Source organism: Jaculus jaculus, chromosome 17 (genome assembly GCF_020740685.1).
Source record: "Jaculus jaculus isolate mJacJac1 chromosome 17, mJacJac1.mat.Y.cur, whole genome shotgun sequence".
In the NCBI taxonomy this organism is placed as follows: domain Eukaryota; kingdom Metazoa; phylum Chordata; class Mammalia; order Rodentia; family Dipodidae; genus Jaculus; species Jaculus jaculus.
Genome location: NC_059118.1, coordinates 803,800 through 822,294, shown reverse-complemented (window position 1 = coordinate 822,294; position 18,495 = coordinate 803,800). Strand labels below are relative to the sequence as shown.

The 18,495-nt window shown below is 43.7% G+C and overlaps 1 protein-coding gene and 1 pseudogene across 11 annotated transcripts in view; both read left to right on the top strand.

Moving 5' to 3' along the window:
• Lars2 (leucyl-tRNA synthetase 2, mitochondrial) overlaps window positions 1–18,495 on the top strand; it is a 140,568-nt gene that overhangs the window by 76,200 nt on the left and 45,873 nt on the right. For all 11 annotated transcript variants that reach the window (XM_045136446.1, XM_045136443.1, XM_045136447.1 and 8 more), the window contains 4 exons: window positions 479–594; window positions 4,377–4,660; window positions 8,876–8,974; window positions 16,750–16,887. In XM_045136446.1, coding sequence (XP_044992381.1) covers window positions 479–594; window positions 4,377–4,660; window positions 8,876–8,974; window positions 16,750–16,887 — 637 coding nt within the window. The remainder of the gene's footprint in view (window positions 1–478; window positions 595–4,376; window positions 4,661–8,875; window positions 8,975–16,749; window positions 16,888–18,495) is intronic.
• Window positions 9,609–14,596, top strand: LOC105944284 (annotated as a pseudogene).

Below are 18,495 nucleotides of genomic sequence, written 5' to 3'. Positions count from 1 at the left end.
TCTCAGCATCCTCACTGAGGGGATCTCCCAGAGCACAGGGAAGCTAAGCAAAGAAAAACTGAAGGAAACTCAAGCATGGTAAATGACCGTGTTAGGGTGTTGGCTCTTCATTCATTCATGTATTTATTTTTAATATTTTATTTATTTATATTTGAGAGAGAGACTTGGCATACCAGGGCCTCTAGCTACTGTAAACCAACTCCATCTAGCTTTACGTGGGAATTGGGAAATTGAACCTAAGCCCTTTGGCTTTCCAAGCAAGTACCTTAACAGCTAAACTCTCTCTTTAGCCCAGATGCTGGCTTTCTAACACCACAGTGCTTTATCCAATACCTGTGGTGTGAATATCTCTCATGTAAACCAAAAGCAGCCTAATCCTGTAAGAAGCTGCAGCCGACTGTCCCTGCTGACAGGGTTCTGTGCTTTGTTCAGGCATTTGCTAAGAAGGTGATGCTTGTGTTTCTTTCACTTGGAACAGGAATCCCCAGCACCAGCTTGGAGGACACCATGCTAGCCCAAAGCCTGGGCCTGCCCTACTCTGAAGTCATTGAAACTTTGCCAGACGGCTCAGAGAGGCTGAGTCACTCTGCTGAGGTAGGTGCCACATGGCCTGTGCCTGAGAACTTACTCTGAATCAATGCCTGAAACGGGCCTGATGAGACATGCCTCTGCTCTTCCACTCACCCTCACCCTCACCCCAATACCCTTGCAGCCTTGTAGGAAAAAATACTGTTCTTTTTTAAGGCCTGTCAGCTCAAAATACAACCTAACCCTGGAACAATATGTTATTGAAGTAACTAGATTTCGTTTAAGGATCTTATGCTTGAGAAACAATCTTTTCCAGTCTCTCTGGTTTCTTGAAAGAAGTGATTGGTGTTGGCTTTTCCTGAAGCAAGGTACCCCTCTCCAGATTAATTACTATTTCTTTTTCTTTTTAAAAAAGATTTTTATTTATTTATTTATTTGAAAGAGAGAGAGAAACAGGGGGTGTAAGTATGGTCATGCCAGGGCCTCCTGCCATTGCAAATTAACTCCAGATGCATATGCCACTTTGTGCATCTGGCTTTACGTGGGTATTGGGGATTTGAACCCGGATCATCAGGTTTTGTAGCACCTTTAACCATTGAGCCATCTCTCCAGCCTCAGATACTACTTCTTCCTAAAGTTTAACTCATCCAAATGAACAGGAATGGAGCAGAGTCGTATATGTTTGCTACTGTGACAATAGTACTGGAAGATGGTGTGTTTGGCAAGATATGAGCCCCTATCTATACTGAACCAAACAAAAAAGTACGGTGGAAAGAGGCAGGTGAGGGGTAGGAGCAGAAGTGGGAAGTAGCTTAGAGTGTTCTCAAACTTGAGCACTCAGAATCACCAGTGATCTTGTTAAAAGATTACCTGGTCTCTACCCCAGAGATTCTGACTCCATCTTCCCTGGGTATCCAAGAGTTTGTATTTCCAACACGTGCTGCTGGTGGTGGTAGTGGTCCAGGAACCACGTGTTGAGAATCACTGACCTAGAGCCTTACTGCTCCTGGACCAACAATGCTTACAGGTTAATAATGTGGACTCTGGATGGTTTGTACACATTGATGTTTGAGGGCTTAGAGCGCTCTTTTTTAACCTTGGGTATAAACTGGAAACACCTGGAAAGTGTTTTAAACTGCTGCTGCTTGGGTCCTAGTCCAGGTACTCTGATTGGTGATCATGGGTGGTAAGGACATACATGGACATCAGGGATGGGCACAGGCGATGGATGGGAGGCCAGATCTGGTAAACCGCTGGCTCTATATAGTAAACCTACACCTGGCCCCTTCTGAATTACTGAAGAAGTGCTTACTGATCCCACGCTGGATGACCAGTAATATTAGACCTGAAGATTCAGGCTTTTCAGTTTGGGACCACATAACTATAGATTATTCTGTCTATTGTCTGTCTATCATTTTTTTTTAATTTTTGTTTCATTTTTATTTATTTAGTTGAGTGTGACAGAGAGAGAGAGAGAAAATGGGTGCACCAGGGCTTCCAGCCACTGCTAACGAACTCCAGACGCATGCGTCCCCTTGTGCATCTGGCTAACGTGGGTCCTGGGGAATCGAGCCTCGAACCGGGGTCCTTAGGCTTCATAGGCAAGCGCTTAACTGCTAAGCCATCTCTCCAGCCCTATCATTTTTCTGTCATCATCTATCTGGAAACAAGGGGATCATGGCCAGATTCCCCCACCTCCTTTTTTTTTTTTTTTTTTTTTTTGTGGTAGGGTCTCACTCTGGCCCAGGCTGACCTGGAATTCACTATGTAGTCTAAGGATGGCCTCGAACTCATGGTGATCCTTGTACCTCTGCCTCCCAAGTGCTGGGATTAAAGGCATGCGCCACCATGCCCAGCTTCCCTGCCTCCTTTATAAGGATCAACATTTCCTTACTTCATGTTTGTGCCCTCACTTCATAAATTGCATCCCCAAACATGAATCATGATCTAATATATTTGAACCATTGCCTTTTTTTTTTTAAAAAGCTTGTTTGTGCAAACTTCCTGGGGGTAGATCAGAGCCAAGCCCAGGTATGTGCAAAGGAGCCTCAGATAGTCTTCTGAATACTGAAGAAGGGGATAATTATGGTCAAACTAGGCTGCCCCTCCAAATGAGGCTCCAAGCATTCATTATCTTCCTTGGTTGCTTTTCAATAGCTTTAGGTGGTTGTTGAGTTCTCTACTGGCTGTTGGCTGCATACCCAGGTCTAATGCTATCCACAAGTAGAAGGTGTTTTCCTCCATAAACTTCAGGAACATAAGGACAGTGGTGTGTGAAGAATACAGACTTTGGAGAAAGCAAGTCATACTTTGCAGCATAACTGTATGGTACAGGGAGTGCAGAGTATGAGGAATGTCCTCCTCAGAGCATAGGCACCCCTTATCTGCAGCTCTGCTCTTCAGAAGGCTCTAACAATCCTGATAAAAGGACTTCTTCCAATAAACAAAGCTGAATTTTCTTACTTTTTCATGTTTTATGACACTCCTTGAAGGCATGAACAGACTTACACACCTGTCTTTGTGCCTTGGAGCCTAGCACAAGCCCAGGACCCATTTTATGGTGCCCACATTCCAATGATTAGTAAGCCACATGGCTCACTGCAGTTAGTGTGGCTATCTGAAAAGCATCAGTGAAGAGGATATCTCTTTTTTTATACTGTTAATGTTTTGCGTTGGTGTCTACAATGGGACTGTTTAAATACAAAATGGTGGATTATGCCTTCAAGCTGAGGCCAGATTGGGTCCTTTGCTTGCCTTAGAATAACATTTTACTTTTTCTTCTCTGGATATTTTCCCCTACAGTGGGAGGAGTCATTAAAAATATGTGCCATGGACTAGAGAGGTGGCTGTGTGGGTCAAGCATTTGCCCATTAAGCCAAAGGACCAGAGTTTGATTGCCCAGTACCCATATAAAGCCAGATGCACAAAGTGTTGCATACGTTTTGTAGTGGCTAGAGACTCTGTCATACCTATATTCTCTCTCTGTGCCAGACATGGTAGTGCAACCTTTAGTCCCAGCATTTGGGAGCCAGATGTAGGAGGATTGCTGTGAGTTTAAGTCCAGCCTGAAATTACATAGTGAGTGCCTGAGCTAGAGCAAGGCCATACCTTGAAAAACAAACAAAGAAAAATGTGTCTTGAAGCCAGGTGTGGTGGCACACGCCTTTAATCCCAGCACTCGGGAGGCAGAGGTAGGAGGATCGCTGTGAGTTTGAGTCCACCCTGAGACTCCATAGAGAATTCCAGGTCAGCCTGGGCTAGCATGAGATCCTGCCTCGAAAAACCAAAAAAAAAAAAAAAAAAAAAAAAAAGTTTCTTGAAGCTGGGTGTGGTAGCACACACCTTAGTCCCAGCACTTGTGAGGCTGAGATAGGAGTATCACCTTGAGTTTGAGGCAAGCCTGGGCTACAGAGTGAGTGCCAAGTCAACCTGGGCTGGAGTGAAACCCTGTCTTGAAAAAAAAATCAAAACAAAACAAAAATATATATGTGTAGCTTGGTGCTCATAGTCAGCACAGAGCCAGGGCCAGATTCCCATTAAGACAGTGTTCACAGCACCAGTGGCCCATAGTGCCTTTTGAGGCCCCTGTAAAGATTTTAATTTCTTAAAAAATCTGAAGCAAAATAAACCTATAAGGTCAAAAATTAGTATTTGTCTATCAGTTTAGTAGCAAAATATGATTATTTTTTAATGTTAACTTAAAAAGGAAGAGGTCCACAAAGTCCCGATGTGGCCCTGCATAGAACTGGTCCCTTGGAAGAGCCACACAAACTCTGCAGTGTGGGGTATGGCACAGAGCAGTGGGGTGGGGGCTTGTCTTCCATCTGCCTCTCTCTCCCCTCTCCCAGTTCACAGGGATGACCCGGCAGGACGCCTTTCTAGCCCTGACTCAGGAAGCCCAGGGGAAGAGAGTGGGTGGAGACCTGACAAGTGATAAGCTGAAGGACTGGCTGATCTCTCGGCAGCGCTACTGGGGCACGCCTATCCCCATTGTCCACTGCCCAGCCTGCGGCCCAGTACCTGTACCTGTGGAGGACTTGCCCGTGATCTTGCCCAGCATCTCGTCCTTCACTGGCAAGGGAGGCTCCCCACTGGCCTCAGCTTCGGAGTGGGTGAACTGCTCCTGTCCCAGGTAAGGAGCACATTAAGCACCTGCCATGGCTCAGATGCCCTCCTCTCTCCTAGTGTTCACTGCTCTATCTTTCAGTGACCTCCACCAAGCCTGGAAAGAAGAGTTCCACAGGGGTTTTGAGACTTTTGACAGAGAAGTCTGGAATCTGCCCCCTCCACTATGGAGGCTCTACCTCCCTGCTGCAAGCCTATGGAGGCTTTAATGTGAACTGAGGTCTTTTTCAGGCACACTGATCCAGGTGATGAAAGGCTACAGCTTTTCATCATATTTTAAAAAGACCCATCTTCTACCAGGTGTGGTGGTGCACACCTTTCATCCCAGTACTTGGGACTTAGAGGTAGGATCCCTGTGAGTTCTAGGCCAGCCTAGACCTATAGAGTGAGTTCCAGGTCAGCCTGTGTTATAGTGAGACCCTACCTTCAAAACAAACAACAAAAAAGACCTGTCTTCCATTCCTAGTCCACAGAGCTTTCTGTCGATGAGAGAGGTGTTTCTCTCCAATCTCAGGGTTTTTCTTTGCAGAGCCTGTGGTAGTCATAAAGATCTTACTATGAGTAGCAGAGTAACCTGAAGGCAGTGAGCAAGTGTGCTCAAAGGCTTCCTTCTTTAATTTACTGAAACACACTAGACTTCCTTTCCTTTCTCCTCATGGTGGAGTGGGATTGGTTTCCTCCAGCAGACCAGTGGCATGTATCCAGTGTAATTTTCAGCTGATGAAATAGTAACAGTACAGTCATTGTTTTCTTCATTCTGTGAGGGTGTCATCTCTCCACTTACGGACTGTGAGGGAATTCTTTTTGCAGGAGAACTAATTACTAAGTCATTGTGTGGCACCTGTGGTATTTGAATCAGGTGTCCCCCATTGACCCATGTGTTCTGAATGGTTGGTCCCCAGCTGATGGCAAGTTGGGAACTGGACCTTCCTGGAGGAGGTGTGTTCTTGGGGGCAGGCTTATGGTGTTGCAGCCAATTTCCTCTTGCCAGTGTTTGGCACACTCTCCTGCTGCTGTTGTTGACCAGGAAGTGATTTGTAGCCTCTGCTCATGCTGCGTTTTCCCCTGCCATCATGGAATTTTCTGTCAGGTCTGTAAGCCAGAATAAACCCTTTCCTCCCATTATCTGCTTTTGCTTGTGTCTTTGTGCCAGCAAGGAAAAAGAAACTGCACTGTCCCCTTGTGCATATGGGATTGGTGAGGGGTCAAGTGAGGGTCCATGTCTTAACTGGCTGTCTGGCTCTGGGAATGTCACCAACTTCTCTGAGCCTCATCAGGAGCTGGAATAGCCTCTTGCATAGCTGTTTAGAAAGAAGGCTTACCACTGTTCTTTTGGCTCCTTGCTGAGTGTGACACTTGCAAACAGGATCATTGGAAGCCCTGGCTACTTTAGGGCAGTAGTGTGGGCTCCTAGAGGAGATTGTGTCACACCCTCACTATTTCTTGCTCTGACTGAATAAAGGCTCCCTGCCAGAGACCTAGGTCTACTCTCAGTGAAACACACAGCCTTGGGCGGGAATCCAGCTTCCTTCCCGGATCACACAAGTCCTGGAGGACAGAGCCCAGGCTTCAGTGTTGGGCAGGACTCACTGGGTAAGTCTAGTGAGCATTCAGGGCTGAGAGCCCCTGAGTCAATGTGACCAAGACACAGAGGTATAGATCACAACTTTGAGACCAACCCATGGAGTTCTTTATTGGTTTATTTATTCACTGATTTTGAGGTAGTCTCAACTAACCCAGACTGGCCTTGAACTTTGGCTCCTTCTGCCTTAGCGTTTCTAGTGCTAAGATTATAGGCATGTGCCACAAGTCCCAGCTAGGTTCTTTACTCTTGAGCTCTAAGGCCTTGTGCTACTTTCATAACTCTCATTACTCACCTGCAACTTGGGGGTGTGACTCATCTGCCTTATAATCCCTGTAGTTGCTGTAGTTGAGACAGCAGCTGTGAGGCCTTTGCTGAAGCCACTGCTGAGGATTGCATTGCTGCTTCCCAAGCCAGTGCTGACAGCCATGCCCCAGCATCTGCCCAGTGGTCTTTTCCTTATCATTCATGGCTTAGTATCAGCAATAACACCTGCTAGTTGTCTTCAAGCTTAAGAAGACCACTAACCAGAACAGCAGCATATTGTCATCTAGACAGATTCCCAGGCCATGCATCAGATGAGAAAGAAAAACTGCCTGTTCTAATTATCCCCAAAGTATTATTTCTGTGGTTGACTGCTCTCCAAATTAAGACATGGCTTTACTTCAGAGATTCTCTGTTGAGTTCTTTATCCCTGGGTGGTGGCACAAAAGATTCCTTGGGGACTTCTCTGACAACTCCTGCCCTGAGGGACCCTACTGCACCCCATGGAGGTCCCTTGGCATCTCCATTCCTAGACAAGGATGGCATCTTGCTTTCAACCCTTCACACATACCAAAGGTCTTGCCCCTTCTCTGTCTTGAACACTAGGCTCTCTCTGCTCTCCAGAAAGGAGCCCCCTTTAGGTAATAGTGTGGTTGTAAATTCCTTACAACCAGCCATCTGCAGGAACTTTAAGAAAAATGCTTTATTTTTATTTATTTATCTGAGGGGGGGTAGATAGAGAGAATGGGTGCATCAGAGCTTCCAGCTCCTGTCCAGGAACTCCAGATACATGCACCACCGTGTGTATCTGGCTTACGTTAGGTACTGGGGAATTTAACTTGTGTCCCTAAGTATTCACAGGCAAGTACTTTAACTGCTAAGCCATTTTTCCAGCCCCTGCAGGAACTGTTGATTTACAGTGCTTGCGCTTTCTGTGGTGTGCATGCCCACCGAAACCAATGTCAGGCCACCATCTTTATGCCACGAATCACAGGGTTGAGGAGGGCTGCTAACAGGGATTTCCATAGGTTGATGGGAACTGTCCTCCCCATGCCACTGCCTGTGGGACTTCTCTTCCTCGGGTGGATTTCTGTGCCTGTGGTAGTTTGAATGTGATAGTACAAATGTACGGCCCCATAGGTGTTTGTTAAACTTAAACTTGTAACTTGGTTTTCCATCCATCTGGCTGGCTTGGAGCCATCCCTAAGATGTGTTTGGGGGCAGATTTTCCAGCCTAAAGGTATGGAGAGAGCAGTTTGAGCTCTGGTGGTTTGGGCTTGCTTGTGGTGGTGGCTGTCTGATGGTTTCTCCCTACTTGGATCTATCAAAGGGAGCCAACTTCTTCCATTATTTGTGGAATTTCCCTGGATTTGTAAGCTGAAATATAACTGTTTCTTCTGCAAACAGTGTCTGGTTATATGTTCATCATAGCAACATGGAACTGACTACAACAGTGTCCCTCCCAGTAGTTCACTTTTCAGCATGTCTTGCTATGCTACAAGCAGCAATTCTCATTTCAACACATCTCACTATACTACATTTGGTTTTCCATCTCTCTTCACACATTGATTTGCTCCATGAGCTATGTAAAGTCAGCAGTGGCTGAAGTGAATACAGAAGCAACAAACCTGACTGGAGCTTGGGACCATAGCTCAGTTGGTAGAGTGTTTGCCTAGCACACATGAAGCCCTGGGTTCTATCTCCAGCATCACATAAATGGGACATGGTGACACACACCTATAATCCACGAACTACAAGTTTAATTTGAACAAACATCTATGGGGCCGTACATTTGTACTATCACATTCAAACTACCACAGGCACAGAACATGAACACTTATAATCCAGGAGGTAGAGGCGGGAAAATCAGAAGTTCAAGGTCAGGTATATAGTCAGTACAAGGCTACATGAGACCCTATTGAGTGAGAGAAAGAGAGAGAGAATGAGAGAAACCTATTTTATCCTTCAGGTGATAAGATTTTCTATCAAGCTAAATTCAGACAAGTGGGAAAAGGGAGTTTTAATTGTAGAAGATTAAAATTTGTAATTTCTAAATTTCTGTAAACATCATGTAGTATATAGTCCCAAACAATTTCCTCTAAATCATCTTTTTATTATTGTCATAGCATTTATTTATTTATTTGTTTGTTTGAGAAAGATAGAATATGTGCCACTTTATGCATCTGGCTTTATGTGGGTATTGGAGAATCAAACCCAAGCCATCAGGATTTGCAAGAAAGTGCCTTTAACTGCTGAACCATCCCCAACCCCCTCAAGACATTTTAAACCTATGCTCACTGCCACTACTTTTCTCAAAAGCTGGTGAAAAACTACTAAAATCTAAAAAGAAGCCAACTGACAAGCTTTCTTTCTTAGGTGCAAGGGAGCAGCCAAGAGAGAGACCGACACCATGGATACCTTTGTAGACTCTGCATGGTACTACCTCAGATACACCGACCCTCACAATCCTTGCAGGTAATGCCCCTGCTACAGTTACATTGCAGGCTATTTTGTGTCCTATAAGAAGCAAAACCAAGCTGGGCGTGGTGGCATATGCCTTTTATCCCAGCACTCGGAAGGCAGAGGTCGGAGGATTGCCGTGAGTTCGAGGACCTGAGACTAGTGAATTCTAGGTCAGCCTGGAGTAGAGTGAGACTCTACCTTGAAAAACTTTTAAAAAAGGAAAACTGAGCCAGGCGTGGAGGCGCACACCTTTAATCCTAGCACTCGGGAGGCAGAGGTAGGAGGATCACCATGAGTTCGAGGCCACCCTGAGATTCCATAGTGAATTCCAGGTCGGCCTGGGCTAGAGTGAGACCCTATCTCAGAAAACCAAAAAAAAAAAAAAAAAAAAAAAGGAAAACCAAGATGGAATTAGCCATCTGAAGGACATACTTGGGGGGGGGGGAACATACCTAGGCAGGGGATATGGGGAGAAGATGAGGGACCAAGGGGTGGGCAGATCATTTGCAGGTGTGATTAGCACTAAGTAAAGTGGAAGGTGGAGGACGTGGGGGTCTGGGACTGCAGTAGCAGCTCTGAAACTTTGGTTGGCCATAAACAGCTCTGTGGTAGTATCTCCCTCATTTCCTAGGAGCAGATACGGACCATGGGCTGCCATGAACACGAGAGTGGACCCATGAACACAGTGGCTGTTGTTGATCAGGTGTTCACCTCACAACAGAATCTCAGGCTAGCAGCAGGGAAGCATGGGGGCAGAGTTCTTGCTTAGTGTGGGAGAGCCTTGGTCTCTAATCCTGCCACCAGTGAAGGGAAGCTCTCTTAGGGGGAATTTGTTAAATTAGGTTACTCACAGCCAAGTAAATCCCAACTATCAAACAAACAGAAAATAGAAAAAGAAAAGAAATATGACTGCTATACCCTCCACACAGCACCCTGTGCTTACAAGACATCAGGAATGCCTTGTCCCCTGCTTCACTGAAAATGCTGATGGGACCGTTGGAGGAGGCAGTAGACAGAGAGTTTGGGAGTGTTGAGAAGCATCACCTCTTACCACACAGTCAACAGATAATGTCCCAAATTGGCAAATCAATAAAGAATATAAATATTTTAAATAACTACTAGAGGAACTGCTAAAGAATTAAAACTGGTACATGTCTATAATCCCAGTACTCATGAGACCGGGAAGAGAGTTAGAGGATTAATAGTTTGTGGCCAGCTTGTGCTACATGAGATCATGTATCAAAAACAACAACAGCTGGGCGTGATAGCACATGCTTTTAATCCCAGCACTAGCACTTGGGAGGCAGAGGTAGGAGGATTGCTGTGAGTTCGAGGCCACCCTGAGACTCCATGGTGAATTCCAGGTCAGCCTGGGCTAGAGTGAGACCCTACCTTGAAAAAAAAAATCTATCTATCTATCTATACCTATCTATCTGTATATATATATATATATATATATACATATGTATATATATTGTTAAAGGTAGCTCAGGGATGGAGAGATGGCTTAGCAGTTAAGGAGCTTACCTGCAAAGCCAGAGGACCCAGGTTCAAATCTCCAGGACCTATGTAAGCTAGATGCACAAAGTGGCACATGCATCTGGAATTTACAGTGGCTAGAGGCCCTGGTGTGACCATTCTCTGTCTCTGTCTCTGTCTCTGTCTCTGTCTCTCTCTCTCTCTCTTAAATAAATAAATAATTTTTTAAAAGTAGCTCAGGTTCAGGTCTGAGGCACAAGGAAGAACAGGGGCTAGAGACCACTGTGTGTGTGTATATGTTTGTACATGTTCACATGCAAGCAAGTACATCTGTATGGAGATATGTGTACATGTGGAGGCTAGAGGACAACTTCAGGTGTCATCTCAGGAATGTTTTCCACCTTAAAAAAAAAAAAGACTTTATTTATTTATTTATTTAGAGAAAGAGGGAGAATGGGCGTGCCAGGGCCTCCAGCCACTGTAAATGAATGAATGTGCGCCCTTGTGCATCTGGCTAACGTGGGTCCTGGGGAATTGAACCTGGGTCCTTATGCTTTGCAGGCATATGCCTTAAGTGCTAAGCCATCCCTCCAGCCCATGTCCACCTTTTTTGAGATAGGGTCTCTCATTAGCAGATTAGACCAGCAAGCCCCGTTAACCCGCCTGCCTCCCTTTCCCTAACACTGGGATTATAGGCACATGCCACTACAACTAGTATTTTAGTATGTTCATGTCGGTTCTAGGAATCGAACTCAGATTCTTGTGCTTACAAAGCAAGCACTTTACCAACTGAGCTACCTCCCCAGCATGAGATCATTCTTTTTCATGATAAACCTTTCAAGTGCTATTTGATTTTCCAGCTGCATTTATGTGTTTCTTTGACCCAAAAGAAAGAGAGAAAAAGCAGCAGGTAGCCAAGCAAAGAAAAAAAAGTAGGACATTATAGACTGCTCCAGTGCCCAGGAAGACAGGAACAGGCTGTTTTTCTGTGGTAGAAACACACCAGAGCTGTGTTGTCTGCAAATAAAATGCTTTCTTTGTGGGTTTGGTAATGCATGCCTGTCACTCCAACACTTAGGAGGCTGAGGCAGAAGGACTGTGACTTCAGAGCAGCCTAGTCAATAGAAGAAACCTTGTCTTAAAAGCAAACAAAGAATACAGCACTCCCTAACTCTGCACTGGTGACGCAGTAATATTTCTGGTGAGGCAGGTCTCCTGCCACTTCCTGACCAGTAGGATTTTGGTTCTGTAAATTTGTGTTCATTTCAGAAATGAGTAGAATCTTGAGTAAATGGTTCCACACATAGGTGAAAGGATGCAACGAGTTTGCTGTAGCTGAGAGCCTTCAAGTCAGCTCAGTCTGACTGACCCACAGAGGCTTCCCCTCTGGCTCCTTGGATGGCACTGCCGCTTCCCCTTCAGTATCAGTGGGTTTGGGTATGAGGAAGCAGGCTCCTTGCCTTCAGAGGAAGCCTGCCTGAAGAGGGGAGGGGTCCACAGCTCTTGAGGGTTTCTGATGGTCCTGAGCCCTTCACAGTTCCTCTGTGAACAGCACAGGGCATCATTTCCCTTCTAGCACGTGTCTTCTCTCAATTTTGGCACAGGTTGGAGTCCCGTCTAGCATGGTTTCTGGGGTAAAGCGGGAATTGAATACTACAAGACTTCTTCATTTACCCCAGACTTGTTTATGAGCTAAATACCATCTTCAACTTTTTCTTTACTGTTACCTGGATCAGGAGGTGAATCTCTTTAGGGGGGAAAGAGGTGGTGGTTGTTGCTATTGTTTTTTATTTTGCCAGAATGCTAGTACAGTAGCTGGAAGAGATTGTAAGCTGCACCGGAGTGCCCATGTGCAGTGTTTGGCTAGGCTTCCCTACCTGCTGAGCCACAGGCCCTGCTTCCAGCCTCAGAGCTAGGCCAGCTAGGTACATGCTAGGGACAAAATGCTTTGAGGAGTGTGAGAGAGAACTTACAAATTTTGAAACTATGGAGTACAGATATTCTAAGGTAAAGGGCTTCTCAATTGACCTCAAATGCAGGGTTGCCTTGGACATGGAGATCTCTGCCCCCATTCATGCTGACCCCTTCTCTAAGTGTTAAAGCCAACAAATACAGGGACTGTCCATCCTTTCCTGCCATTCCTATTAGAGCCAGGAAGTATGAGGAAGTCTGTCTTTGAGTGTCTGTTGGCCTATATGAGAGAGTTACTGGGTAATTTTATGATACTTAGGCCCTAAGTTCTACCATGCCTTCAGTGAGCCATAGACAGGCTCTTTATAACTATTTTAAAGCTATTTTTGAAAATAAGATTATGTTTCTGTTTTAAAATGAACATTTAGTAACTTCATGTAGTCTTTATTATAAGTGCCACTATTGCCCTCTATCGGTAAGAATTTAAAAATCTCAGTTGCCTAATCATAAAAATTAAATCTAGATATTCAGATGCACATCATACAAAGATGCTGTTTTTGTTGGTGTCTTTTTCTTATTTTATGTAAAATTGCATTTATTAAGCTGGGCATGGTAGTATGCCTATAATCCCAGCACTCTGGAGGCAGAGACAGGAAGATCATAAATTGAAAGCTATTCTCAGCTACATAGAAAGTTCAAGGCCATCACTTCTTGGCCTTTTGGCTAAGATCAAGTGTAGAAAGTTCAAGGCCAACCTAGGAATACATGCGACCCTGTCCCTGTCCTCCCCCCAAGAAAATAAGGAGATAAGGTAGAAGGAGAGAGGCTGAGTGAAGATGGCGGCTAAGTGGTAAAGCAGCATTGGTGGTGGTGGCTTGACAGAGCACCCAGCTCATGCCCTGCTGCTCGGGCTGTGATGGCACTGGCTCCTGTACTCCACCAGCTCTGGTTGTATCCTAGAAACATGGGTGTTTTTTAGACTTGTTCCCACAGTCCATCAAGAACTTCTTTACTAATAATGTCAAGTTAGGTTATCCTCCCAACCAAGGAATTTTCAGTACAGAACAAAGTCATTATTTTTCCATTCTGTCCAGTCCACCTTTCCTAGTACCTTCCACCAGCAGGAGTTTGCAATTCCTGACTATCTCTTCTCATCTCAAAAGCAGTCAGGCATCTCAGCTCTTGCAGCAATAGCAACAGCAGCAGCTTCTAAGATGACCTTCCTTGCTTTTAAAATTTTACCCAGGTCTGACAGGTCTCAAAAAAGGGGAATAGAATGTGAACAGTTTCATCCTGGCCCATCACCAAGGATCATGAGGCACTAGAATCCAAGCTTGGCCTTGTGGCATCTGGAGCAGGTTTCTGTCTCTCGTTTTCAGCATATTAGTGCTAGGATTTTACCTTTAGTCTATGCACGACCGGAAGGGCTGAAGTTGTCTGTAGACACTAAGAAGGATCCAGTATGTGTAGGCAAACATGAAACTCCATCCTCTCCAGTTGCTGCACAACCATGTGAGATGATAAAAATGCTTCACCTTCCAAGCTGTCAAAGGAAGAATTAATATAGAGTATGGGTCGAATGGATCAAAAAATTGCAAAAGTAAAACAACAGATCCTTAAACTGAAAAACAGCAAAGCCGGGTGTAGTGGCGCACACCTTTAATCCCAGCACTCAGAAGGATCTCCATGAGTTTGAGGCTACCCTGAGACTACATAGTGAATTCCAGGTCAGCCTGAGCTAGAGTGAGACCTTACCTCTAAAAAAAAATAAATAAATAAAATAAAAAAATTTAAAAAAGACACAGCAGCTAAACCTCCTGAGTCCGAGAAGCTGTATTTCCTCCTCCTGTGAAGTAGAAAGTATCACAGTGTTGTCCGAATCATTTACAATGAGAACCAGAGGGAAACAGAAGAAGCTCATAAAATTTTTGAAGGTCCATGTTGGATCATGATATGCAGAGACACTTATCGTACCAATAACTGTGGGCTAACTCCACAATGCACGACCCATTTACATCAACAAGGAGGGTCTATTGGGAGGGGGTAGATCATGGATGAGCCTAAACAATGGTACCAAACTGCCTGTATTTGCTGAAAAGAAAACTAATAAATTAAATTAAAAAAAAATTTTTTGAAGGTCATGGCCCCAAACTTGAGCTGCTACTATATAGCCAGCCCTCAAATACAAAAGTGTACCATGAGAGCATCAAGACTGGAGTACCTGCAAGGCTCGTGATGAAGTAAGATAATGAAGCTTTGTCATTTAAGACTAGTGATGACACCGTCCCCCACCAAGCCCCGTCTGTCAGTACAAAGTAGAAATGCCACAGATCATTGTATCATTATTCAAAATCCCATTCTAAGAAAATCCCTCTATGGCTCTTGCTAATGTCTATTTGTAGACTCTTCTGCTCTTTAATGCCTTGGTGCCTTGGAAGGTTCAGTCCCTCATGTCAGTGAGGAGGCTGCTCCAGAATGTAGTTTGCTTAGCCTTGCTTATATTAGTACCAAGCCTTCATGGATACAGGTCTCAGAATTAAAAAAAAAAAAAAATGAGGGCTGGAGAGATAGCTCAGCCACTAAGGCACTGAGCTGCAAGGCCTGGTGCCCTAGGTTTGATTCCCCCCATGTAAAAGTCAGATGCACAAAGTAGTACATGCATCTGGAGTTATTTGCAGTGCCATTTTAGTCCTGGTGTGCTAATTCTCTTTTTCTCCTTACACATAAATAAATTAAAATAGTATGTATGTATGTATGTATGTATGTATGTATGTATGTATGTATGTATGTATGTAAGAGAGAAAGAAAGAGGCAGATAGAGAGAGAATGAGCATGCCAGGGCCTTTAGCCACTGCAAAGGAACTCTAGATGCATATGCTACCTTGTCCATCTGACATTACATAAGTACTGGGAAGTCAAACTCAGGTCCTTAGGCTTTGCAGACAAGCACCTTGACCGCTGAGCCATCTCACTAGCCCCAAATTAAAATATTTTTTTAAAAAGAAAATAAGTGAAAAGTAAACATATTTTAACTTTTCTTCTTCTTTTTTTTTTCCTTTGGTTTTTCAAGGTAGAGTCTCACTCTAGCCCACACTGACCTAGAATTCACAATGTAGTCTCAGGGAGGCCTTGAACTCATGGTGATCCTCCTACCTCTACCTCCTGAGTGCTGGGATTAAAGGCATGCACCACCATGCCCGGCCCTTAACTTTTCTTTAGTAAGTGGTTCATAATAAAAATCATATACTTAAGAATTTTTCCATGAGATTCTGCTATAATCTTCGGAACTGTTGGAAGTAAACTAGACTGTACACACACACACACACACACACACACACACGTGTGTGTGTGTATATACATTTATCACATTTATTTTATAACTACTTAGCTCTTTAAACATTTTTAAAAAGGAGAGCAGCAGATAAAAATTTAATTGGCTACTTGTAATGACTTTTTCCCCTCAAAGAGGTATCTGTTTCCCCTTTAAATTTTTTTGTTCTTTTGTTTTTCAAGGTAGGGTCTGGTTCTAGCCCAGGCTGACCTGGAATTTACTATGTAGTCTCAGGGTGGCTTCAAACTCAAGGTGATTCTCCTAACTCTGCCTCCTGAATGTTGGGATTAAAGGCATGGATCACCACTCCCCACCCTGTTTTTGACAAGTTTTGTTGCACTTTCAATAAAGTCCTTGCATTTTCTCCCCCAAATTAATTAACTAAAAAAGTATAAAAAGGCATAAAAATTACATTTATTAAAATATATTAGTAGCTGGGTATGGTGGCACATGCCTTTAATCCCAGCACTCGGGAGGCAGAGGTAGGAGGATCGCCATTAGTTCAAGGCCACCCAGAGACTACATAGTGAATTCCAGGTCAGCCTGGACTAGAGTGAAACCCTACCTCGAAAAACCAAAAAAAAGAAAATACACACACACACACACACACACACACACACATATGTCAGTAATGTTTTCTGCAGCCATTTTTATAAATTTCATAAATAGTGCCGATTGTTTTTCTCATTTATTACAGAAAGCCTTTCTTCTATCACATTCTTAAAAGAAAATCACTCTTTAAAAAAAAATTATTTCTTTATTTATTTGAGAGAGAGTGGAAGAGGCAGAGAAAAAGAGAATGGGTGCACCAGGGCCTCCAGCCACTGCAAACAAACTCCAGACACATGAGCCCCCTATGCATCTGGCTTACATTGTTCCTGGGGAATTGAACCGGAGTCCTTAGGCTTCGCAGATAAACGCCTTAACTGCTAAGCCATTTCTCTGGCCCTGAAAATCACTCTTTTTGACTGATATAGTTCATTTCAATGTGTATGCAAATTACAGTCAGTGTCTAATTTATGCCACTGTGGCAGAGTAAATTTTTAAATGCCTGTTTCACATTTAGTCCTTTTAGCACTGGGTTGGCAAACTACTGGATGCCTGTGGATCTGTACATCGGAGGGAAAGAGCACGCTGTCATGCACTTGTTCTATGCCAGATTCTTCAGTCATTTTTGTCATGATCAAAAAATGGTGATGCACAGGTAAGCATTTACAGTACTTTGCAAGGGAATTAAATCTACCCACAGTGACTTGAAGTAAGTGTGTGTATTCTGAAGCAAGGTAAAATATTTGTAGCAAAATAATTCTGTTTTTCAATTATATTGTAAAGGTCATGTAGGGCTTAACAGTTTGAGGTACATTTATGCATATTGCTTAACCAATTCTGGCATGGGATACCACATGCCTGCATGGAATCCAGCTTTTGGTGATCTTCTGTCTAGCCGAGTTAAGTCACTTGAGACTTAATTGTGAAGGAGAGAGGAACAGCGTGATGGTATGTGGCCATTGATGTGAGGTCGTGCTGGGCCTTCTGTGTAAACTAAGCTTGGCTGAATCCTGCCTTAATATGTCACTCTGATAAATGTGTGTATATAGAAAATAGAGAATCACCTTGTAAATCCATTGATAAATTCTGTTCCTCATAGTAGTCAAAAGATGTATATGAGGGCTGAGCATTGTGGCACAAACCTGTAATCCTAGCACACAGGAAATAGAGGAAAGAGGCATATCACAAGTTTGAGGCCAACCTAGGCTAAATATTGAATTCTAAGCCACCCATGGCTACATAGGGAAGCCACCCACCCCAGAAAAATGTATACACATGTTTTTTGCCTCATGAAATACATTCTATGTATTCAATATATATTATTTTACAATGTGTAGAATAAGTTGTATTCAGGAGGCTGAGTTAGGAGAATTATGAGTTGAGGCCATCCTATGCTATGTGAAGATAATCTGTCTCAAAGAAACAAAAGGTGGAGGGCGGCTGGAAAGATGGTTCAGTGGTTAAAGGTTCTTGCATAACCTGATGGTTTGGGGTCAGTTCCCCAGTACCCATGTAAAGCCAGACTCACAAAGTGGCACATTTGTTTGCAGTAGTGGGAGGCCCTGGCATGCACATACTCATGCATGCATATATGCCTGTGTGCTCTGTCTCTCTCTTAGATAGATAAATAACATAAACAAACAAACAAACAAAAAAAGAAATGAGCACCTGTGCCCCACTCCTTTGTTTAAAAAGCAGAATGTTATATTATCAATACCTTAGCATACCTGGGATGCCCCTCTAGTCACCTTACCCCAATTCCTACATCTCTCTGCCCTTCCTCAACTAATACCCGTCCTGAATTTTTTTTTTTTTTTTTTTGAGGTAGGGTCTTATTCCAGGCTGACCCATAACTCACTGTGTAGTCTCAGGGTGGTCTTGAACTTACAGTGATCCTCCTGCTTCTACCTGCCAAGTGCTGGGATTAAAGATATGCACCACCATGCCCAGCTAAACCATCCTGAATTTTGGTTATATGTTTTCTTTATAAATTTATTGCTTCTATACATGTTTTCAGATGGTACATGTTTGCTTTTCCCACATTTGAACTTTATGTGATTGGAATTACATACGTATGCATGTATATTTTAGATTTGGCACTGTTGATGGATGGAATAATCTCTTTCCATATCATTGCTCCATTATGTACTTGGGAATTCCATTGCAGAACTCAATTTATGTAGCCCCAGCATCACTAATGAACAGTTTTGTGTAGTTGGAAACAAAAGTGGCAGCTGGGCACAGGACACACACTGTCACACCA